The sequence below is a fragment of the Elephas maximus genome, chromosome 7, assembly GCF_024166365.1.
Source record: "Elephas maximus indicus isolate mEleMax1 chromosome 7, mEleMax1 primary haplotype, whole genome shotgun sequence".
NCBI classification, from domain to species: Eukaryota; Metazoa; Chordata; class Mammalia; order Proboscidea; family Elephantidae; genus Elephas; species Elephas maximus.
Window position 1 is genome coordinate 59,166,768 of NC_064825.1, and position 25,601 is coordinate 59,192,368.

Consider the following 25,601-nt stretch of genomic DNA (forward strand, 5'->3'; position numbering starts at 1 on the left):
TGAGGCAATACGCAGAACAAGCCAAGGAACACACAGATAAAGAATCTTATACCCAGCAAAGCTGTCTCTCAAACATGAAGGTGAAATTAGGACGTATCCAGATAAACAGAAGGTTAGGGAATTTGTACAAACCAAAAAAAAAAAAAAAAACTACAGGAAATACTAAAGGGAGTTCTTTGGTTAGAAAATCAATAATATCAGGCATCAATCCAAGACTAGAACACTGGGCAGAGCAATCAGAAGTCAACCCAGAAAGGGAAATCACAAAAATAACTGAAGATAAAAAAACACTCAAGACAGGGAAAAAGTGATGTTGCTATGTAAAAGAAGACAACATGAAAACAATAAAGAGGGACTAAGAAATGTAGTCATGGATCTTTCATACGGAGAGGAAGACAAGGCGATACAAAGAAATGAAAGTTAGGTTTAAATTTACTAAAATAGGGATAAATAATAAGGTAACCAAAAAGGAGACTAAATATCCTACACATCAAAAGAAAAGAAAAAGATAGAGACTCAGCAGAAACAAAACCAACAACAAGGAATATGAGGAAACGACAATATATAATCTACTGAGCGCATAAACTTCAGTGGGATAAAGAAAGTGTCAACAACACACGAAAAAAGCTGTCAAAATGATAGCACTAAATTCATACCTACCCATAATTATGTTGAATGTAAATGGACTAAATGCACCAATAAAGAGACAGAGAGTGACAGAATGGATTAAAAAGCACGATCCATCTATATGCTGCCTATAAGAGTCACAACTCAGAGACACAAACTGTCCAAAACACAAAGGATGGGGGGAAAAAAAAGTAACAAGCAAACAACAATCAAAAATGAGCAGGAGTGGCAATATTAATTTCTGACAAAATAGACTTTAAAGTTAAATCCAACATAAAGGATAAGGAAGGACACTATATAATGATTAAAGGGACAATACACCAAGAAGATATAACCATATTAAATATTTATGCACACAACGACAGGGAGGCAAGATACATAAAACAAACTCTATCAGCACTGAAAAGTGAGATAGACAGCTCCACAATAATAGTAGGAGACTTCAACACACCACTTTCGGTGAAGGACAGAACATCCAGAAAGAAGCTCAATAAAAGACACAGAAGATCTAAATGCCACAGTCAATCAACTTGACCTCATAGACATATACAGAACACTCCACCCAACAGCAACCAAGTATACTTTCTTTTCTAGTACATATGGAACATTCTCTAGAATAGACCACATATTAGGTCATAAAGCAAGCCTTAGCAGAATCCAAAACATTGAAATATTCCAAAGCATCTTCTCTGACCATAAGGCCATAAAAGTGGAAATCCATAACAGGAAAAGCAGGGAAAAGAAATCAAACACTTGGAAACTGAACAATACCCTGCTCAAAAAAGACTGGATTATAGAAGACATTAAGGGTGGAATAAAGAAATTCATAGAATACAATGAGAATGAAAACACTCCCTATCAGTACCTTTGGGACACAGTGAAAGCAGTGCTCAGAGGTCAATTTATATCAATAAATGCACACATATAAAAAGAAGAAAGGGCCAAAATCAAAGAATTATCCCTACAACTTGAACAAATAGAAAGAGAGCAACAAAAGAAACCCACAGGCACCGGAAGAAAACAAATAATGAAACTTAGAGCAGAACTAAATGAAATAGAAAACTGAAAAACAGTTGAAAGAATTAAGAAGACCAAAAGCTTTTTCTCTGAAAAAATCAACAAAATTGATAAACCATTGGCCAAACTGACAAAAGAAAAACAGGAGAGGAAGCAAATAACCCAAATAAGAAATGATGTGGGTGATATTACAACGGGCCCAACTGAAATTAAAAGAATCATATCAGATTACTATCAAAAATTCTACTGTAACGAATTTGAAAACCTAGAAAAAATGGATGCATTCCTAGAAACACACTACCTACCTAAACTAACGCAAACAGAGGTGGAACGACTAAATAGACCCATAAGAAGAGAAGAGGGTAAAAAGGAAATCAAAAAACTCCCAACAAAAAAAAGCCCTGACCCGGCCAGCTTCACTGCAGAGTTCTACCATCATTCAGAGAAGAGTTACCACCACTACTACTAAAGGTATTTCAGAGCATAGAAAAGGACAGAATACTGCCAAACTCATTCTAGGAAGCCAGCATAGCCCTGATGCCAAAACCTAGCAAAAAATAAAAAATAAAAAAAACCTAGTAAAGACACTACAAAAAAAGAAAATTACAGACCTATATCCATCATGAACTCAGATGCAAAAATCCTCAACAAAATTCTAGCGAATAGAATTCAACAACATATCCAAAAAATAAATCACCATGACCAAGTGAGATTCATACCAGGTATGCAGGGATGGCTCAACATTAGAAAAACAATTAATGTAATCCATCATATGGGTTTTATCATATAAATAAAAGAGAAGAATCCCATGATTTTATTCAATTGATGCGGAACAGGCATTGGACAAATTTCAACACCAGTTCATGATAAAAAACACTCAGCAAAATAGGAATAGAAGGAAAATTCCTCAACATAATAAAGGGCATTTATATAAAGCCAAGAGCCAACATCATCCTAAATGGAGAGAGCCTGAAAGCATTCCCCTTGAGATCAGGAACCAAACAAGGATGCCCTTTATCACCACCCTTATTCAACATTGTGTTGGAGGTCCTAGCCAGGGAAATTACAGTAGATAAAAAAATAAAGAGCACCCAGATTGGCAAGGAAGAAGTAAAAGTATCTCTATTTGCAGATGACATGAACTTATACACAGAGAACCCTACAGAATCACCAAGAAAACTACTGAAACCAATAGAAGACTTCAGCAGAGTATTGGGATACAAGATAAACATACAAAAATCAGTTGGATTGCTCTACACCAACAAAAAGAACATCGAAGAGGAAATCACCAAATCAATACCATTTACAGTAGCCTCCAAGAAGATAAAATACTTAGGAATAAATCTTACTAGAGATGTAAAAGACTTATATAAAGAAAACTACAGAACACTTCTGCAAGAAAACAAGAGACCTACGTAAGTGAAAAAATATACCATGCTCATGGATAGGAAGATTTAACATTATACAAAAGCCTATTCCACCAAAAGACATCTATGTATTTAACAGAATTCTGATCCAAATTCAAACAACATTTTTTTAATGAGATGGAGAAACAAATCAACAACTTCACATGGAAGGGAAAGAGGCCCCAGAGAGCTAAAGTATTCCTGAAAAACAAGAACAAAGTGGGAGGTCTCACTCTAACTGATTTGAGAACCTATTATACCTCCACAGAAGTCAAAACAGCATGGTATTGGCACAACAACAGATACATAGACCAATGGAACAGAATTGAGAATCCAGACGTATATCCACCTACATATGAGCAGTTCGTATTTGACAAAGGCCCCAAAGCAGTTAAACGTGGAAAAGACAGTCTTTTTAACTAATGGTGCTGGCATAACTGGATATCTACCTGGAAAAATATGAAACAAGACCCATACCTCACTCCATGTACAAAAACAAGCTCAAAATGGTTCAAAGACATAAATATAAAATCTAAAACAGTAAAGATCGTGGAAGAAAAATTAGGGGCAATGTTAGGAGCCCTAAGACATGGCATAAACTGTATACAAAACATTACTAACAATGCAGAAGAAAAACTAGAAAACTGGGAGCTCCTAAAAATCAAACACCTATGCTCATCTAAAGACTTCACCAAAAGAGTAAAAAGATTACCAACGGACTGGGAAAAAGTTTTTAGCTATGATATTTCCAATCAGTGCCTGACCTCTAAAATCTAAACGATACTGCAAAAACTCAACTACAAAGAGACAAATAAACCAATGAAAAAATCGGCAAAGGATATGAACAAACACTTCACTAAAGAAGACATTCAAGTAGCTAACAGATGCATGAGGAAATGCTCGTGATCATTAGCAATTAGAGAAATGCAAATCAAAACTACAATGAGATTCCTCTCACTCCAACAAGGCAGGCATTAAACCAAAAAACACAAAATAATAAATGTTGTAGAGGCTATGGAGAGATTGGAACCCTTCTACACTGCTGGTGGGAAAGTAAAATAATACAACCACTTTGGAAATCCATTTGGCACTTCCTTAAAAAGCTAGAAGTAGAACCAGCATACCATCCAGCAATCTCACTCCTTGGAGTATATGCTAGAGAAATAAGAGCCTTTACACGAATAGATATATGCACACCCATGTTCATTGAAGCACTATTTACAGTAGCAAAAAGATGGAAGCAACCAAGGTGCCCATCAAAGGATGAATGGATAAATAAATTATGGTATATTCACACAATGGAATACTTCCCATCGATAAAGAACTGTGATGAATCTGTGAAATGTTTCATAACATGGAGGAATCTGGAAGGCATTATGCTGAGTGAAATTAGTCCGTTGCAAAAGGACAAATATTGTATAAGACCACTATTATAAGAACTTAAGAAATAGTTTAAACAGAGAAGAAAATATTCTGTGATGATTACAAGAAGGGGGAGGGAGGGAGGGAGGGGGAGAGAGGGATATTCATTAATAAGATAATAGATAACTATTTTAGGGGATGCGAAAGGCAGCACACAATACAGGCAAGGTCAGCACAACTGGACTAAACCAAAAGCAAAGAAGTTTCCTGAATAAACTGAATGCTTCGAAGACCAGTGTAGCAAGTATGGGGACCATGGTTTCAGGGGACATCTAAGTTAATTGGCACAGTAAAATCTATTAAGAGAACATTCTGCATCCCACTTTGAAGAGTGGTGTCTGGGGTCTTAAATGCTAGGAATCAGCCATCTAGGATGCATCAATTGGTCTCAACCCACCTGGATCATTGTAGAATGAAGAACACGGAGGACACAAGGTAATTACGAGCCCAAGAGACAGAAAAGGCTACATAAACCAGAGACTACATCAACCTGAGACCAGAAGAACTAGATGGTGTCCAGCTATAACCGATGACTGCCCTGAAAGGGAACACAACAGGGAACCCCTGAGGAAGCAGGAGAGCAGTGGGATGCAGACCCCAAATTCTTGTAAAAAGACCAGACTTAATGTTCTGACTGAAACTAGAAGGACCCTGGTGGCCATGGCACCCAGACCTTCTGTTGGCCTAGCACAGGAACCATTCCCAAAGCCAACTCTTCAGACATGGATTGGACTGGACAATGGGTTGGAGAGGGATGCTGTTGAGGAGTGAGCTTCTTGGATCAGGTGGACACTTGAGACTATGTTGGCATCTCCTGTCTGGAGGGGAGACGAGAGGGTAGAGGGGGTTAGAAGCTGGCAAAATGGGTGCGAAAAGAGAGAGTGGAGAGAGGGAGTGGGCTGTCTTATTAGGGGGAGAGCAACTGGGAGTATACAGGAAGGTGTACATGAGTTTTTGTGTGAGAGACTGACTTGATTTGTAAACTTTAACTTAAAGCGCAATAATAATTAAAATAAATAAATAAAATAATACCACTCCCATCTCAGAATTAGAAATGTTGGGGCTCCCCAGAACGACTGGTTTTAATTTGGCTTTTACAAATTTTTAATTTACCAGAATTCTTGGTTTTTAAAGCCAACATGTGTAAAGGCATAATAATGGTGTAACTGGACTATATTTTCCTGTTCCTATATCTGTTAGGTCCTATTTCATTAATTTCAATTTTGTTGCTTTTTATCACATGCAGTTTGTAATCCATGTCAATTCACAGTTAAATAAACTACATTGTATATATAAGTAATAAACTTTAAATAAAACACAGGATGATTTGATTTAGCACTTAGGTGACTTAAAGGAGACCCCCAAATAAGCTTGAGTTAAATAGAGGGATGGCTTTGAGTAAATGAAGCATCCATGACATAATGGATGATCTGAGATAGAAGAATAAATGAAAAATGAAAAAAATTATCTTGAACAAGGCCGTGGTCTTTTGGTTATAATCATCTGTGAAGTATTTTAAGGATAATGAAACCATGGCACTGGCAGTATGAAATCCAGTTCTGATGCCTTTTCATTTTTAATGTTCCCCAAGTATTTTGTAAACAGTGAAATTATGAGAATGTTTCCCCACCGCAAAATAAATTATATCAAGTGTTGTTTGTTTTATTTATTTATATTTTTGCTTGCTTGCTTAGTAACATTCCTCATCTCTCTGGCATTGCCCTTTCATCTCTGGCCAATCTATCAACATGAAACCTTGGGAGCCATTTTGCAGTACAATAAGCCACAATATATTTATTAAGTTTAGAAGCCCTGACTCTTCAAAATATGAAAATATGAGAGTGCTTAAACCATATAAATTTTTTAAGTTCTATCAAAGTATAAAAAAATACATTTTTTTTTCTTCTAGACTTTCAGGTTGTAATAGTTTTTATAAGTTCAATGAAAGGATACTATGCTCATGATTTTAGAAATTCTTGTTTTGTGGGTACTGTAAGGACTATTTAGTCACTCTGTTCAGTGATCCATCAAACATATGACTCTTGGACCATAATCAATTATTCCAGAATGGATTACCCAAACCAAACTGGGACAATGAGAATGCTCCCCTGGATAACTGACATAGGAATAGTATATTCCAACTGATTCTGAAATTTCTTGAACTAATGAATATGATCCGTTTTGGCAATAAGTATTTTTTTTTTCCTTGTGAACTCAGAAACGAAGAAAGATATTCTGCAGCAAGAATGAAGAATGCATAGGAAGCAATATGAGAGAGGCCTGAGGAACTTTGGGCCACATATTCCAATTTTTCTTTTCTTAGATTCCTCAAGACAATCAAGATCATTATCTTCCTCTATTTTATTAAGATTTTTGCTTGACTTACAAAGATTTCAAATATTAGTGATCCCTTCCCCCTTTTTTAAATTTCAGTAGTTGCCACTGATTCCTTATATTAATGAAAATCTGGAATATTGTCCGTTTTCCTTATCTCTTCTGCCATTTGGAAATCTTCAGAGAATATATTGGCAAGTATATGGAGAAATTAACAACCATGAGCACCATCATCAAATTAGCTGTTCTTGATGCCCAGTCTAAGTACCTTGCCCAAGCCCTGCCTGAGCTCCTTGTTCTTGAGTGCATAGACCATAGGGTTGAGGGCGGGAGGAATGACATTGTGTAACACATTGAGTAGAACTGGGAAGAGGGGAACTGTCATTGCTGCACTGTGAGTGATGGAAATGACAACAACAGTCATGTAGAAGAAAAGAATTAGAATGAGATGGGAAGTGCAGGTGCTCAGGGCCTTAGAGGTAGCTTCTGCTGAATTCAACCTTAGCACAGACTGCAGTATCAAAGCATATGATAAAATAATCATACCCAGGTCACTGCCCATGAGTGTCCAAGCCAGAAGTAGCTGGTACATGCTGTTGATTGTCCTGTCATCACAGGAGAGGCTAGTCACTCCAAGGTTAGAGCACAGACAATGCTCAATTTGATTCTGGGAGCAGTAGTATCTCTGAGCAGCCAACACTGGCACTGGAATGGTTAACAGGCTATTTCTCAGTACCATTAATACAGTTGCTTTGACCACAAAAGATTCAGTAATTATTGATGGATATCGTAAAGGTTGGCAAATGGCTACATATCTATCAATAGCCATACACAGGAAGATGCCTGACTCCATGCCCACAAAACAATGTATGACATACATCTGAGAAAAGCACTCAGGGAGACTGATGGCCTTAGCATTGAACCACAAGATGGCCAAAGTCTTGGGCATGATGGTGGTAACCAAGCCCATGTCCACCACAGCCAAGACACAAAGAAAATGGTACATAGGCTGGTGCAGTGTAGCCTCTTGGTTGATGGTGATCAGAATAAGGATATTGGCACCAAGAGCTAAGAGGTAGAACAGAGCCAAGGGCAGGGAGTGCCAGTGCTGCCACTCATGAATACCTGGGAATCCCATCAGGATGAACTCAGAGAGCTGGAACTTAGAGCTGTTAGAATTTCTGAGAGACTGGAACATCCTTCCCTAAAAGGAAAATTATTCAAGTTATTATTCTTGATTATCTCTATCGTAGTCTTTTTTTTAAAAAAACTGTTATTCCCAATCATGACATTAAAAGAGAGATCACCATCATCTTCATTATGCTAATCATCCCACTAAACATTTGTTGGGCATTTTTTACAAAACAAGAACTGTGATAATACATTCTATGAGCTAATTCAGTTAATCATCACAAAAACTCTGTAAGACAGGTCATATCATTTCTACCTTCTTATAACAGAAAATAGAACTTTGGAGAAAACCAAGTCCTTCCTCATGATCTTCCATGTAGTAAGTCCCAGAAACAGGACAAGATGAAAGTGAGCTGATACCACAGCTTGGACCCCTCCGTTTGGGTTTGTTAATGGGTTGGTTTAATTTTAGAGTGAATACATAGACTCACAGTAGAAGTACACATGCATGGGGACTTCCAGACACACATAAGAATAGAGAATAGCATAAAAATCTTTTTGTTATTTGAATACTTGAGAGTTTGTGAAACACTAATGAGTATTATTTGATTTTCAGTTAAAATATATGAAGTAGCTTAGTATACCAATATTGTAGCGTGAAAACTGATATACAGAAATGCTAAAGACATGTCTAAAGTCAAGCAACTATAAAAGAGAGAAATATAGACTGGAAATCCCAGTATTTAACATTCCTCTAAAAAAAAACAAACCAAACGCATTCCTGTTGAGTAGATTCTGACTCATAGTCACCCTATAGGATGGAGTAGAACTGCCCCATAACATAGCTGATATAAATGAAACAAAATAAATGCATAACATTTGGGAAAAAAATGAACAATACTATGAAATAATAAATGACTCCATATTAAAGTAATAATGGAAATCACAAAAAGTAAAGAACAATGAGAATTTTAAAACTTTAGGAATATGGTTAAAATTTTATTTGATAAATCTATAACTTCAAATGTACATAGTACAAACCAAAAATTGTTTTAGAAATTAGTGGACTAATCGGTTAACTCAAGGAATTGTAATAACTAATTACTGAGTAAACATAAAGAAACCAAAAAAAAAGACATTACTGAATTGGAAAAAATTTAATTCGAATTCTCTAAAAATGAAAGCTTTATTATTTAAAGACAATTGTAACATAGACAAACTCTCAATAATTGTGTAAGGGAAAACAAAGGTAAGACACAAAAACACTATAATTAAGACAGAAATACACAATAACTAAAACTCAGGTAACGTCAAGCAGAAAAATTAATTTAAAAAATAGTAAGGAATATATTAAGAGCTCGGCTGCTAACCAAAAGGTCAGCAGCTTGAATGCACCAGCCACTCCTTGGAAACGCTATGGAGCAGTTCTACTCTGTCCTAGAGGGTTGCTATGAGTCAGAATCAACTGGATGGCAACAGTTTTGGTTTAAAGAATACAGCACATTACTTTATCATTAAAAATGAAAAATTCCTGTATAATTTTCAGAGAATAAATAATTCAGTAAAACTGACTGAAAATAATAGATGAAACTAAAACATAAATTGGAAATTTAAAAACACCAGAAAAATATGCCAAAGAATTTTCATAAATCATCTTCGATTATATAATTACTACAGTGTGTATGTTGTCAAGGAGTCGTGAGAATAAGCTAACTAAGTTCCACTGGAAAAGACATTTTAAAAGAAAAAAATATTAGGCTATTTCAACTATGAACATCCAATATTAGCAAATCTAATTATGCAACATATAAAACACATTTCATGCATGATGATGTAAGGTTTAACATGGGAAATATTTTAATTGTAATTAACTATGTTAAGAAATTAAATAGAAACAATAACAACAGCTGAGATATATCAGAGAAGCATTTGATTATATCCACTTATAACTTTTTAAATTAAGTTAAACCAGGAAAAAAGAGGACATTTATAATGTAAATATATATCATCTAGTGAAAATTCAAAGATAACTGCTTATTGAATGAACAAGTCAGGGGCACCCACAATCTCAATTTCTACTCATTGATGTAGCCCACTATGCTATATTACATTACTGCAAAATGCTAGTGGATTAGTAAGGAAGAAGTACAGCTGGCATCTATCTTAGAAAACATAACGATCTAGACTGAAACACCAAGAAATTCTGTACAGAACCCTTTAGAAGAGTGAAAAATTGTGTCATTTTTACAAATGTTCAAATGTTTTAGATAAAAATGTGACTACATGTAGCCCTATGAACTTGAAATTTTTCCTTAGCCCCTAGAATCCTTTGTTATAATCCATAAGATCTTGTTTTTAGGTGCCAACCAGTTGATTCCAACTCATAGTGACCCCGTGTACTACAGAACAAAACCCTGCCCAGTCCTGCGACATGGTCACAATCATTGCTATGTTTGAGCCCATTGTTGCAACCACTGTGTTAATCCATCTCATTGAGGGTCTTCCTCTTTTTTGCTGACCTTCTTTACCAAGCGTGATGTCCCTCTCCAGTGACTGGTCCCTCCTGATAACATATTCAAAGTGTGTGAGATGAACTCTCACCATCCTTGCTTCTAAGGAGCGCTCTGGCTGTGCTTCTTCCAAGACAGTTTTATTCATTCTTCTGGCAGTCCATGGTATATTCAATATTCTCTGATTCGTAGGGACCCTATAGGACAGAGTCGAAGTGCCCCATAGGGTTTCCAAGGAGTGCCTGGTGGATTCAAACTGCTGACCTTTTGGTTAGCAGCCATAGCTCTTAACCACTTTGAAACCAGGGCTCTACTACCATAACTCAAAGGCATCACTTCTATGAATATGATCACTCATTTCATATGAATTGTGAAAGTTCCTAATTAAAATCCTTTCAAGATAGAAAGAGAATTAATATTTGTGTGTTCAATTTAATGAGTCTGGATGACTATTCCCTCCGCCAGGACAGTAGCCATCAAGACCTGACACCAGGGACCTGTTTATTAGGAGCCAGAGAGCTAAGAAAAAACTAGCAAGAACATTTGAACCAACTATAAGGCCAGCTGAGCACTGGGATAGGAAAACTTTTTGAAGAATTATAAAGATTAAAAAAAAAAACAACTAATAAAATCTCACACCACAATGAGAATGATTCCGAAAAATGCTGGTGCTAATATACTTCACCATAATTTAATATTTTTATATATTGGGACATAGTGGATATGGAACATTTAATATTATGTCATGTCAAGTTTCTATAAAATTTTCAGTACTCAGGTTAATTTGGCTCAGAGTGTGCTTCACTCGAAAGAGTCATTGGAGGTTTATTCTGTCCCTCTAGTATTATTCCATCACTGTCCTAGTAGAGCTCCTAAAAAGGCAGAGAACAAGGAAATCCACCATTTAAAGACTAGGTCTTATGAACCTGTGTCTGCTTGCTAATAAGCGTTTGTACCTGAACCAAAATTAGCTCTGAAACTGTTTTTGTTTTAAATATCACCAGCTGGCTTAGTTTTGCAGGAGGATTCTTAAAGCATTACCCAGGATCAATCAATCGGAGGCTACAGGTATTTAAAAAAAACACAAGAGGTGACAATTGTGAAAAAAAGGCTGCTTTAGTAGGAGCAATGACTAGTGCACATGCTCTTATCATAGCTGAGTCCTAATCTTCTTTCCAAAAAAAAAAAAAATCTGTTTCTATCAAGTCAGTTCCCACTCATAACGACCATGTAGGACCGAGTAGAGCTGCCACATAGGGTTTCCAAGGAGCAGCTGGTGGATTCAAACTGCAGACCTTTACATTAGCAGCAGAGCTCTGTAAGGCTTCTCCAAATCTCTGCAGAAGGTTGAAAAGGCTGGCCTCAGCCCGACTGTGTACTTACTGCAGGCTGTCAGGGAGTAAGCTCATCCAGTCTTGAGTAGTGATCTGTGTATACCAAGAGCTGGTTGACAGCTACTGCAGATGGACTCTAGCATTTTATGACCAGCGCAGAGAAATCCAGGGATCAGCTGTGCTGGAGATAAAGCCAACTCCCCAAAGCCATAAAACCCTTGTCAGCTTGAGGCCAGGCAAACCCAGGGGGTGGGTATAATTAGAGACAAATACTCAGATCATATTATTAAGCAAATATCCTAATTTGACAATGGTTAAGCTAGATTTTATTAAATGTAGGTATACATGGGCTCAAATGTGTGAGTTTTAAGTAGCCTTCTCTTTAAGAAGAGTCTTTTGGAAAAACATTTTGAAGGAAAAAACCAAAACAAAACAATATATGACTTCTCCCTCTCTATAAGTATAATCAGTTTTGCAAATGCAGAAATTTCATAGTCATTTTCTCTTAACTTGTATTTTTGTATCTCTAGTACCTGTCTAGTTTTGAGCAAAGGAAGACACTTAGCAAGTAACTGGTTTAGTGAGCTCTAGATAGCAAGTGATATTAAGTGATTGATAAACCATCGGAGGACAGAAACTTGTAATTCTTGCATCATGTTGCATTTCGTTTGGGTAGACTGAGCCCCGTTACAGAAAGGGAAGAAAAGATGCTCTTAGCTCTGTGGTAGGCTTCAGGGTGACTTGATTCTTTGTGAGTAACCCCAAGAATGGTCTTTAGGAAGAATTTCATCAACCATCCTAGTCTTATCCTCCACCTCACACAAATAAATACCAAGCCAGAAAAGCAAGTGATTTTATATTATTTCATTTTGTAAACTTATCACTACATATACATATCTTAGCAGCATAAAGTGTCCACAACCCACTTTTCCAGACCACTTGCCACAAATGACAGATAAACTCACTTTATGAAAATGAGATTTAGAAGTACTTCCCCACCCATTCCATAATAAAAAAATAGCAAACACTTATACAGTACTTCCTACATGCCACAAGTTATTCTAAGCGTGTTACATATTTCAAAAAATTTATCCTCATAATAACTTCCTTTGAGTTAGGCTTCATTATTTATTCTATTTTATAGATGAGGAAAGTGAGGCACAACAAGAAACATGTGTGATGTCACAGAGTTAGTATGTGGTAGAACTTCATTTTTAATTCATGAGCTCACTCTTTCCCATGGACTCCATCTATACCAACAACAATCCCAAGGTTTTGTGATTTCTCTGACTAGATTAAAATCTCTACTGGCCATATTTTGCCTTATTTTGAGGCCAATCCCAAACTCCATTTCTATAACAAATCTTTTCTTTATACATTTCCGACTGCTAACAATACTTATACTACTGAGTTATTTAAGCCTTTTCCCTTTTTCACTTCAGCTCTTCTCTCCCCCCACACCCTGCACAGTTGTAAAATCTCTGAGTACAGGGTTTGCTTTTTTCAAATCAGCAAAATATTCCATAATTCATAAAAAAAAAAGATGTCAATAAATAATTTGATGTTAAGTGGTGCCAAGTCAGCTCTGACTCATAACGACCTGTGAACAACAGAAGGAAACACTGCCCAGTCCTGCACCATCCTCACAATTCTTGCTCTGCTTGAGCCCATTGTTGCAGCCACTGTGTCAATCCATCTCCTTGATGGTCTTCCTCTTTTTCAATAACCCTCCACTTTTACCAAGCATGATGTCCTTGTCCAAGAACTGATCCCTCCTGATAACATGTGCAAAGTATGTGAGACGAAGCCTCTAAGGAACATTCTGAATTTACTTCTTTCAAGACAAATTTATTCGGTTTTTTTGGCAATCCGTTCAATATTCTTTGCCAACAACGAAATTCAAAGGTGTTGATTCCTGTTTGGACTTCTTCATTCATCGTTCAGCTTTCTCATGCATATAAGGCAATTGAAAATACCATGGCTTAGGTCAGGTGCCCCTTAGTCCTCAAAGTGACATCCTTACCTTTCAACACTTTAAAGAGGTCTTTTTCAGCAGATTTTCCCAGTGCAATATATCGTCCGATCTCTTTATTGCTACTTCCATGGTCATTGATTGTGGGTCCAAGTAAAATGAAACCCTTGACAACTTCAGTCATTTCTGCATTTATCAAAGACTCCATACTGAAGGTTGCAGTCTTTGATCTTTGCTAGCAAATACAGGCTTTCAAAAAACTTAAAATATGTTCTTCGCAAACAATGAACTTTCTACTCTTTTGATTAGTTTTACTCACATATAAAAGGTCAATATAAAAGGCCCATCCATTTAGTCACACAAAAACACAAAATCAATGATTATTTGGTGAACATTTAACTATGTTCAAACTTTTTCATTTGCTGGAAATTTTAAACAAGGAAACAACAATCTTAATATTCATAGGAAACAATTTTGTAGTGTTCTATTATAACTATTTACAATTAAAAAACACTCATAAAACAAAGAATGAATATTTTTAATTTGATAAAACACATATGCCAAAAAAAAAGCTTGCATAATACCCAATGAAGATAGTTTAAACTCAATCTTTTAACATCAACAGCAAAACAAGTATGTTCATCATCACCATATACTAGTGGTTTTAACCAAGTCAAAAAGAGAAAAAAAAAAAAAAACTCAAGAGGTACACCATTATAAAAGTGAGAGGTAAAACTGTCATTATTTTCTAATAATATATGATCTGTAAATAACACTGAGACAGACAGTTGGAATAAAAAAGGGGGACAGAGTAGTTGGATAGCACATCAATTTAGAATAAACAATAATGTTACTCTCCTCTAGCACTGATGTAATACAAGGGATAATAAGAAAAAAAAATCACAGTTACAATAGCAAAAAAAAAGTAGTATATGAAATGAATCAAAAGATGACTATAAATATATTTATCTATAAAGTTTTAAAAGCTTTTGAAAAACATAGGAAGACATGAATCAATATAGAAATAGTACAGTAGACTACTGAGCACTCACTATTTCAGGCACCAAAATTTTTATCTGTCTATCAACATCCACATCCACGGCTACATCTATCAGATAACAACTGCTTGTGGGAGGTACCATAATGGCCTCCATTATATAGATGAAAAAACTACAGATAATTTAAGCATAGGTAATTTAAGTACTTTGTCCAAAGTCAATTAAGAAGTAACAATCTGCTACTAGAGGGCTTGCTCTGAACTCCCATGACACAGTGCCTGTCAACATGTATTCATGGGTAAGATTATAACATTACATAGATGTCAGATTTCCACAAATTATGGTGAATTCATAAATTCAGATAAATATCAACCTTATCTTATCTTTCCATAAGATTTATTTGGAATAGAAAAGATGTAAAAAAAGCCTAGTCTATATAGAAAACGTAGAAATGTACATAAAAAAATAGCTATCAATAATAGGTAAAATATATATAGCTATGCAGATATAGGTATAGATTAATACAAACCCATATTAGTAAACAAGATGTAATAATAGAAAAGGAACAGACAATTAGAGATTTGAAACAGAAATATGGAAACCCGGTGAAGAGCAGAAGTTTGATAAAACAGTTGACAATTGAAGATTGATTAATAAATGATATTTGGAAAAACTGGCTCAATATACAGAGAAAAATAAGGTTATATCTCTGGCTCAAACCACAAACAAAATGGAAATCTTATTCTATTAAAACCTAGTTTTGAAACATAAGTATGTAAATCTAATATGAGAACATCTGGAAGAATACCATTTCATTGTCTTAGGGTGTCAGGCAGTGTCATAAATAAGATCCACATGTAATTTTCAAAATGATAGAATCAGCCACATTAAAATTTTGAGATTTTTGCAAAAATAAGTTATATATATATATATACATACGGCAGAAAAAAGAGAAACTATGAAATGAGGTCATAAAGAGCATTCAACAAGAGTGTAGAAAAACAAAATGTGTAGTGTTTCTGAAATAAGAATTGAGAGAATTTCAAGAAATCAAGAATAAATGAATTACATTCATATTCATGAGAGTTAGTGTTACATGAGGTTAAAGAATGATCTATTTGCTTTGTTAACATGGAAGGCACTGATGAAATTGTCCAAAGCAATTTCAGGCCATGGGCAGGGGAAGAAAAAGACAAACTATAGGGAAAGTGGTTTTGGGCTGAGGATGTAATGTTGACAATTAGTTATAGAAGGTTTGCTGTTAAAGTGAGTAGATAAATGGGTGACACATGAAGAACAAGTATATTTTGAGGAATGGGTAGTGATTTTTGTAGAATTTTAAAATGAGAGAGTAGAGAGCAACTCGAAATAATGAAATGCCACTTAATGAGTACACATAAACTGAATTGGAGGAAAAACTATATATCCTTGTGAGCTGGACAGGGAGAGATTAAAGTAAAAAATTACATTTACTTTATACTCCTATTTAATTGTCATGGTTTCTGTGATGTTAATGTATCATAACCATTTTCTTCAGCCTCCCCTCATTATTAATTTTTAAGAATCTTTAAAATCAAAGAGAAAGTAAACTTAACTCCTTGAGTTTCATTTGGAAACAAGAGAAGAAAAGTACTTTTGACCACCCCCTCATCCTCTGCTCATAAAACATTTATCGTTATTGCTCCTTATACTTGATTAACAGATCTTTCTATTCCTCTAGGCTGTGTGTCTTTGAAGGCCATCTTGAAAGGAATGGCATATCCCACTAGTTTGTAGAGAAGCAGTTTCCTTTGGGCCAGGCTGGGAGAGACAGGATCAGCGAACTAACTTATTTCTAAATTTGAAAACCAGAGGCTGAAACTTCCTTTAACTAAGAACTTCAAGGGATACTTTCTAACTTCTCCATAAGGCAGATATCATTAAGAAAGAAGAATTTTATAATGATGAGGAAAATATTTTACAGAGAAAAATAATAACTGTCTTTCAATCTGAAAATTCCAATTGCTATTTTTTGATAATTTATTTTATTGTCGTTTTTGAGAATACACAGCAAAACATACACCAATTCAACAGTTTCTTCATGTACAATTCAGTGACGTTGATTACATTCTTTGAGTTGTGCAGCCATTATCACCCCTGTTTTCTGAGTTGTTCCTCCCCCATTAACATAAACTCACTGCCTCTTAAGGTTCCTGTCTGATCTCTTGAGTTACTGTCGTTAATTTGAGCCCATATACGTATTTTACACAAATAACGCATGCCTACTACGTTTCTTTGCCAACCGCTCCCTCCTCCCTCAAGATATTTTTCTAAGCTCTCTATGCTAACTTTTTTGCAGCAACTTGTAAAAAATTGACCTAGTGGCACTTACAAAAATAGCTTGTAGGGGGAGGGTAGATAGATCTTAAAAGGTCATAATTCTCAAGCCAGACATTCTCTAATTGTTAAGCTAAACTATTGTTTGGCTTTTAGGAAACCCTGGTGGTGTAATGGTTAAGAGCTATTGCTGCTAACCAAAAGGGAGGCAGTTCGAATCTAACAGGAGCTCCTTGGAAACCCTATAGAGCAGTCCTACTCTGTCCTATAGGGTTGCTATGAGTTGGAATCGACTTGATGGCAATGGATTATTGTTTTTCTTTTTTTTTATTGTTTGGTTTTAAGAAGACTTTAGGGGATATTTTTGGTATCAGGTTTAAAGAATATTTCAGAACAATGGTTTCAGGGGTTCATCCAACCTCCAAAGCTCTAGAAAATCTGAATTCCATAAGAATTTGAAATTCTCTTCTGAATTTTCCCTGATCAGGATTCATGTATAGAATTTCTGATCAAAGTGTTCAGTAATGATATCTGGGCACCATCCAGTTCTTCTGGCCTCATGGCAGAGGAGGCACTTGTTCATGGAAGCAATTAGCCACACGTCCATATCCTCCTCCTATTCCTGACTTCCTTTATTCCTCTGTTGTTTCAGGTGAACAGAGAACAATTGTTGTGCCTTCATGGCCACTTTCCAACTTTTAAGCTGCCGTCACTATTTGAAAACAAAACAAGCTGGCATCTGGCTGCAGATTAATTATATCTTACTTTATTCATTTCTCTCCATAATTGCCTCAGCTTCTCATTAGGTTTTTGATCATGGAAACTAGGGTTAGTAATGAGATCAGTCCTTCACAGGAGTGAGGAGGTAAACCTGCGTAGTGAGAGTGGTGGACATTCCATCAATGGTGGAATTCTGAAGACACTTAAGAAAAATGCACCACTCAACACTTTCCATTGTCAAGGCCAAACTGTACTCTTGAAAATGCATCATTGACGCTTGGCTAAACAGCAGGCAGAAGCATTGCTTTCATTCTATTTCCTTCCCTTGCCTTCCCTCGCCTCCCCTCGCCTCCCCTCCACTCCCCTCCCCTCGCCTCCCCTCCCCTCGCCTCCCCTCTCCTCGCCTCCCCTCCCCTCCCCTCCCCTCCCCTCCCCTCCCCTCCCCTCCCCTCCCCTCCCCTCCCCTCCCCTCGCCTCCCCTCCCCTCCCCTCCCCTCCCCTTCCCTCCCCTCCCCTTCCCTCCCCTCCCCTCCCCTCCCCTCCCCTCCCCTTCCCTCCCCTCCCCTTCCCTTCCCTTTTCTTCTTTTCCCTGAAAAATATCTCTTGCATGCACTTATGGGTTTGGTGTCCTTAGAACCTGAAAGAATATGACACAGTCTTGTATCTGCTCGTTTTCACCCCATAGACAATAGGGTTCATAGTGGGAGGCAGGAGAAGATACAGATTGACCACAATGATGTGGCAAGATGGAGGGATTCTGTGGCTTCCAAAGTGGTTAAAAAAGAAGCAGAAGAAAGCTGGACTGTAGGAGAAAACAATAGCACAGATGTGGGCAGTGCAGGTGCTAAAGGCCTTCTGCCGAGCATCTGCTGATGAGAGGCTGACCACCACCCAGAGGATCATGGTGTAGGAAATTGTGATGCACAAAATATCAAAACCTCTAATCAGGAAAGCAGCCATTAAGCCATAGACAACATTGGCCTTGATATTTCCGCAGGATAACTTGGCTACAGACAACTGGTCACGGTAGGTATGGTGTATTATGTTGCCTCTGCAATAGGGTAGGCACTTAGTGAGGAAAATCAAAGGAATGATGAGAAACACTGCTCTCAGAAAAGTGGCAAGCCCACCCTTTACAATGACAGGAATGGTGGGGGTGGTTGCAGAGCGCAGTGGGTAGCAGATGGCCACATAGCAGACCAAGGCCGTAAGCATGAGCACCCCAGATTCCGTCCCTGTGAAGGTGTGAATGAAGAACATTTGAACCAGGCATTCATTAAAGCTGATTTTCTACAGATGGAACCAGAAAATGCAGGGAGCTTTAGGGATTGTACTAGTGCACATGACAATGTCGGTGAGGGAAAGCACAGCCAGGAAGTAGTAAATAGACCTGTGCAGGGAGTCGTCACAGCGAACAACGTAGAGGAGTCCACAATTCCCTACAATAGCCACAACATACATGGAGCAGAATGGGAAGGAAATCCAGATGTGCATGTCCTCTAGTCCTGGGATCCCTCTGAAAATGAATGAAGTTGGGATCACGTCTGTTTGGTTCAGCATTAACATGATCAGGCTGGTATGATTATTAAGCAGCTTATCAGTTTTTGTTTTTGTGTTTTTAATCCTCTAGATTAGGAAAAGAAGAAATAAAAAGATCCATCGTAGTCTCTCTCCCCACCTGTTTCCGTCTCTCTGTCAAATGTTGCATTTTAATATCAAAATAACATTTTTTTAACGTCAGGGAATATTTACTGAAACATAGTTTTTTTTTTAGTTTAAACGAACTCTGTATTGTTTGTTAGTTCATTAATTCATCAATTTATTCCACAAATCGACTCAACGGCAATGGGTTTTTATGTCACAGGAATCGATTCAAGGGAATTAGGCTTAGTTGTTGGTGGTTATGTCACAGATAAAGAGCCCTGGTGACACAACAGTTAAGTGTTCTGCTGCTAATCAAAAGGTTGTCTGTTCAAACCCATGCAGGGGCTCCTCAGGAAAAGATCTGATGATCTACTCTCAGAATTATTAAAAAGACATCAAACCCGTTGCTGTCCAACTGATTCCTACTCACAGCGACCCTAGAGTACAGAGCAGAACAGCCTCATAGGGTCCCAAGGTAGCAAATCTTCATGGAAGCACACTGCCACATGTTTCTCCCATGGAGCAATTTGTGGGTTGGAACCACCAACCTTTCAGTTAGCAGGAAATGCTTAGCCACTGTGCCACCGGGGTCCCATAACATAAAGAAAACAGCCTAGAAAACGCTATGGACAGTTCTACTCAGATACATGAGGTCACTATGAGTTGGAAATCAACTTGACAGCACCCAGTAACAATGATAACAATGTCACAGATTCAATCATATTATGGCTAGATTATTTTAACACAAAAACATAGATTCAATCTTCATAGATTTGTAATCAAGTATAATTATGTTATGTTCTTTCTGAGGATGTTGTTATGATGTCTAATTGAAATGTTAATAAATAAACACTTCTCCCTTTGGTAGTTTTCTTGAGGAAAAACTCATTGATCACCTCATCAGTAATCCAACAGATATGATGGGGATATTTTTATAGTTGTTCTTAATGAATCATACTTAAAAAAAAAAAAAAGTTACCACCAAGTCGATTCCAACTCACACTGACCCTACAGGACAGAGTAGAACTGTCCCATAAAGTTTCCAAGGAGCAGCTGGTGGATTTGAACTGCTGACCTTTTGGCTAGCAGCCTGAGCTCTAACCACAGCACTACGAGGGTTCCAATGGTTTGCATTTATGCTTAATATATAACAGGCACTAGCCTAAGAATTTTACAGACATTAATTATTTTAATCATCATTACAAGCCCAGGGAGTACTGTTATTAATCAGGCCCTTTACAACTGAGTAAATGGCATGGAAGAGGCTTCTTAATTTCTGAGTTGTGAATTCAACACAAAACTGCACCTTTTTAAAACTTTTTTTAATTATTATTTTTTTCATTCTTATCAAAGAAATGCGCATTTATTTTTAAAAGTCAAAAAGTTCCAGAAGACTAATAATGAAAAACAAAAATCTCCTGCTCCAATACTCCAGCTTTTAAAGTCCAGCTCCCACAGTCACTTTCAGATATATTAGCTCCTTACTAGCTTTTGGAGTCTCTGGGTAGCACAAAGGGTTAATGAGCTCAGCTGCCAACTGAAAGGTTCCTGGTTCAAGTCCACCCAGGAGAGCCTCAGAAGAAAGTCCTAGAGATCACTTCAGGGAAAAAAACACAATCAGCCATTGAAAACCCTGTGAAGCCCAGGTCCACTCTCACATACGTGGGGTCACCCTTTATAATCGTGTAGGAATTATCTCTTCCTGAGTCACAAAATATTTTCTTCCTCATTCAATATATTTCATTTTGATTAATAATTTCTTTTATTTATGCTTAGTGTTTGGTGTACTTATCTCAAAATATTTTAACTCTCTGTCAAAATTGTGAAACATTTTCTTACTGTTATTTTCTTGACAGTTAAACGTATCGATTCTTGTCCTCCCCTATATCATCTACCTTCCTTCTGGGGAGCTTCTGTCCTCCTGCTTCTCTAAAAAACGCTACTCCCTCAGCTGCTGCATGATTCTGATGCAAAAATTCCCTCCCACCTAGTCTTTGTGTTAAATCACCTTTTGTGGATCTGGTGTCTTCCCTTTTCAATATTTCCATGAGTTCACGTGAAATATGTTTTTGAGGTAAAAGAAGACAAAGACAAGAAAGAAAACCACCCTCAAATGTTTTCTGGATAAACAGAAAGCACATCAAACACACCAAGAATATGCCTAAAATTTTGAGAGAAAATATTAATATAAGATTAGGCAGAAATCAAAGCAAGAAAACACTGATCAAGATCACTTTGAGAAACAGTACATAAAAGGTTTGACTCAGTGCAATTAAAACTGATTGTATCAAAACATTTTTTCTTCAGGTTTAATAAGGTTTCTCCACAATCAAAATAATAAAAAAACTACTGAAATGCTTTTTTCCCTCTTTGTTATGTATGATGTAGATGTTCTAAAAACTGGTATATTCATTTAAATCATATAGGAGCTTATTACCTGCTTATTAGTTTCCCTATTTATTGTGATCCGAAGCTAAGAATTGCAAGGCTAAAACAATTCTAGAAATTTGCATTATGGTTGAAAGAATGATATGGGTTTTCTATGTAAAAGTAGTGTTTCCTTGAAGGCCAGAATTGGCATCAAGGTTCTTTCTATCAGGTTCGTATGTGCATACTTCAAGTTTTCATACAACATCATATTTTTCCAACTGCTTTCAAAGATATCATTAAAAGAGATTTTAAAAGCTATGTATACACACACAACTGATTACTGAGAAAGTAAGATCAGCTTTTAAATTAATTTTTTGATAAGTATTTGGTTAGTGTATGCTAAATTGTCAAAAGTTGCTGAAAAATAGGCTCACTACTCTATTTTCTTCTCAATACATCCAAACAATCAACTCTAAGCTCTGTATATGCACGCAACAGAAGCAAGTAGAGAAATTAAGAGAAGCAACATTAAAAGAAAAGAAAAGAATTGCTATCAAGTCGATTCTGACTCATAGTGACCCAGTAGGACAGAACAGCCCACGAGGGTTTCCAAGGCTATAAGTCTTTACAGATGCAGAATGCCACACCTTTCTCTCATGGAGTGGCTGGTGGGATTGAACAGACAACCTTTCTGTGGGCAGCTGAGCACTTAACCACTGCACCACCAAGGCTCCTTAAGGGAAGCATGACCAGAACAAACCTGTTGTCACTGAGTCTATTCAGAAAAAGGAATATATTTCTGAGATTATTTATGCTTTATTCTGGAAAATGTCTTACCTAAATATGAGAAAAATATCCTATTTGTATTGACTGTATTTACTTTTTAGTTCTTATTGGCCATTGGAAATCTTATATGGACAGCAGCAGAAGATTGTCTGATATAGTGCCAGAAGATGAGTCACTTAGGTTGGAAGGCACTCAAAATACAACCGGGAAGAGCTGGCTCCTCAAAGTAGAATTGACCTTATTGACGTGGCTGGAGCAAAACGTTCGGGACCTATATCCCCTCATGTGGCATGAGTCAAAATAAGAAGAAACAGTTGCAAACATCCATTAATAATTGGAATGTGCAATGTAGGAAGTACAAATCAAGAAAAACTGGAAGTTGTCAAAATGAAATGGAATGCTTGAAGATCGACATTCTAGGCATTAGTAGGGACAAATGGACTGGTATTGGACATTTTGAATCAGATAATCATATAGTCTACTACACCAGGAATGACAAACTGAAGAGGAATGGTGTCACATTCATCATCAAAAAGCGAGTGTGGTGAGAATACGTCTCACATGATTTGGACATGTTATCAGGAGGGATCAGTCCCTGGAGAAGGACATCATGCTTGGTAAAGTAGAAAACAAAAAATCCAGTGCCGTCGAGTCGATTCCAGCTCATAGCGACCCTATAGGACAGGGTAGAACTGCCCCACAGAGTTTCCAAAGAGCTCCTGGCGGATTCAAACTACCGACTCTTTGGTTAGGTAAAGTAGAGGGTCAGCAAAAAGGAGGAAGACCCTCAATGAGATGGATTGGCACAGTGGCTACAACGGGCTCAAGCATAACAACGATTGTGTGGATGGCTCAGGACCAGGCATTGTTTCCTTCAGTTGTACATAGGGTTACTCTGAGTCTGAACCAACTTGATGGCACTTGACAACAACATACACTAGAAAACAAAGATTTAAAAATGCTAACCTTTTCAACTATATCAAATTCTTGGAATTAATTTAACCAAAGATGTGAGTCTCCACTGTAAACTTTCAAACTTTATACATTCTGGAATTGGAAGACTAAGCACAGTACAGAGAAAATTTTACACCAAAATGATTTTTAAATTCAGTGAAATAACCGAATTCCCAGAAATTACCAGTATTTTTTTCATTTTTAAAAATAAAAAGCTGATACGATAATCTATTTGAAAACGCAACATGCCACCAATAGCCTACACGATATTTTTATAGCAACACAAACACAAGATCGTGGCTGTAGGCCAGACAATTGCAGGAGACCCCCACAATTTAGCCATTCTTTCATGGATGAAAGTAATGGCTCTCTTGTTTCTGTGTTTTATTCCACGTATTTTGGTGGTGTTTTTTGAACACGAAAAATAAGATTTGATAACTTTATAATATTAACATTCCTTATAAAATTATAGTGATAAAGACAGTATAACTCTGGAAGAAAATAGACCCCTGGAACAGGATGGAGTGACCAGACATAAATCCATGCAAGGTATGCAGAAGTGGCCCTGTTGTTTAGTGGAGAAATACCATTTATTTCATTAAGTGGTGTTGGGTCAACTGGATATCCATATGACAAAAATAAATTTTGACCCCTGACTCCTAACATACACAAGAATCAAAATAATGTATCTTGTAGCTTTTGATTACTATGAAAAAGCAACATATTTTAGGAGATATTGTATAAAATACATATTGAAGACTTCAGTACCAAAAAAGGCCTTAAAAAGACACAAAAGCTGAGAATGTCTATTTTTCTAATATTTTTCTTTGTTTCTACATTAACAAAATAGTATAAACATTTAGAAAACATCTTGTAATGTTAATGATACACATAGTATTTGTTACTTTCACTTGTCTGTCAGTTTGTCATACTGTGGTGGCTTGTCCGTTGCTGTAATGCTGGAAGCTATGACACAGGTATTTCAAATACCAGCAGGGTCACCAATGGTGGACAGGTTTCAACAGAGCTTCCAGACTAAAACAGACGGGAATAAGCACCTGGAAATCTACTTCCAAAAAAAATTATCCAGTGAAAACCTTGTGAATAGCAGTGGAACATTGTTCCATACAGTGCCAGAAAATGAGCCCCTCAGGTTGTAAGGCACTCAAAAGAGAGCAGGGAAAGCGCCATCTCCTCAGAGTAAGGTTGACCTTAATGACATGGATGGAGTAAAGCTTCCAGGACTTGCACTTGTTGACCTCACACAACTCCAAATGAGAAGAAACAGCTGAAACATTCAGAAAACATCTTGCAATCTTAATGATGCACATACTATTTGTTATGGATTGAATTGTGTACCTCAGATACATATGTCGAAGTCTTTACCCCGTACCTGTGAATATAACCGTGTCTGGAAATAAGAATTTTCTTTTGGTATGTTAATGAGGCCGTCTTGTTTTTGTTAGCTGCTGGAACCAAGTCGACCCGAAGTAGAGCCCATTAGGTTTTCAAGGCTGTGATTTTTTGGGAGCAGATCGCCAGGCCTGTTTTCTGAGGGGGCTTGAACTGGCAACCTTTTGGCTAGTAGTTGAGCATTTAACTATTTGCACCAGCCAGGGACTTCCCTAAAGATTACCTTACCTTACCCATTGCCATCGAGATGATTCCAACTCATATAGCACCCCTATCTGACAGAGTAGAACTGCCCCATAGGATTTCCAAGGAGCACCTAGTGTGTTCGAATTGCTGACCTTTTGGTGGTTAGCAGCCATAGCTCTTAACCACTAGGCCACCAGAGTTTCCTCTCTAAAGATTACAGCCAAGAAAACCCTATGGTGCAGATCTGCTTTGTGACACATGAGGTCATCATGAGTCAGAATTGACTCCATGCCAATAAGTTTAGTATTTGGTTTTGTTTGGTTTTTGTTTTGCAAGATGTGTTACATTGGTCTTTCCTCAGATCATCATAATAGTATAACTTTATCTGTGTCTTCGAGCTGGTGGATATAGATATTTTAGTTCCCATTCAAAAACTGTGCAGTGAATCCAGATTCTAGGTT

The 25,601-nt window shown here is 37.0% G+C and overlaps 1 protein-coding gene and 1 pseudogene across 1 annotated transcript; both read right to left on the reverse strand.

Annotated features, from left to right (window-relative positions):
- Positions 1-7,044: 7,044 nt before the first annotated feature.
- Positions 7,045-8,004, reverse strand: LOC126079266 (putative olfactory receptor 56B2). The gene has a single exon (XM_049890188.1). It carries the CDS (start codon positions 8,002-8,004, stop codon positions 7,045-7,047), a length of 960 nt encoding a protein of 319 aa, XP_049746145.1.
- Positions 8,005-14,158: 6,154 nt separating this feature from the next.
- On the reverse strand, positions 14,159-19,353 carry LOC126080056 (olfactory receptor 52N4-like; annotated as a pseudogene).
- Between the last annotated feature and the right edge of the window lie 6,248 nt (positions 19,354-25,601).

What these genes read in the sequence shown, in the direction of transcription:
- LOC126079266 (XM_049890188.1), bottom strand. Translation starts at nt 8,004, where the DNA reads ATGTTCCAGTCTCTCAGAAATTCTAACAGCTCTAAGTTCCAGCTCTCT.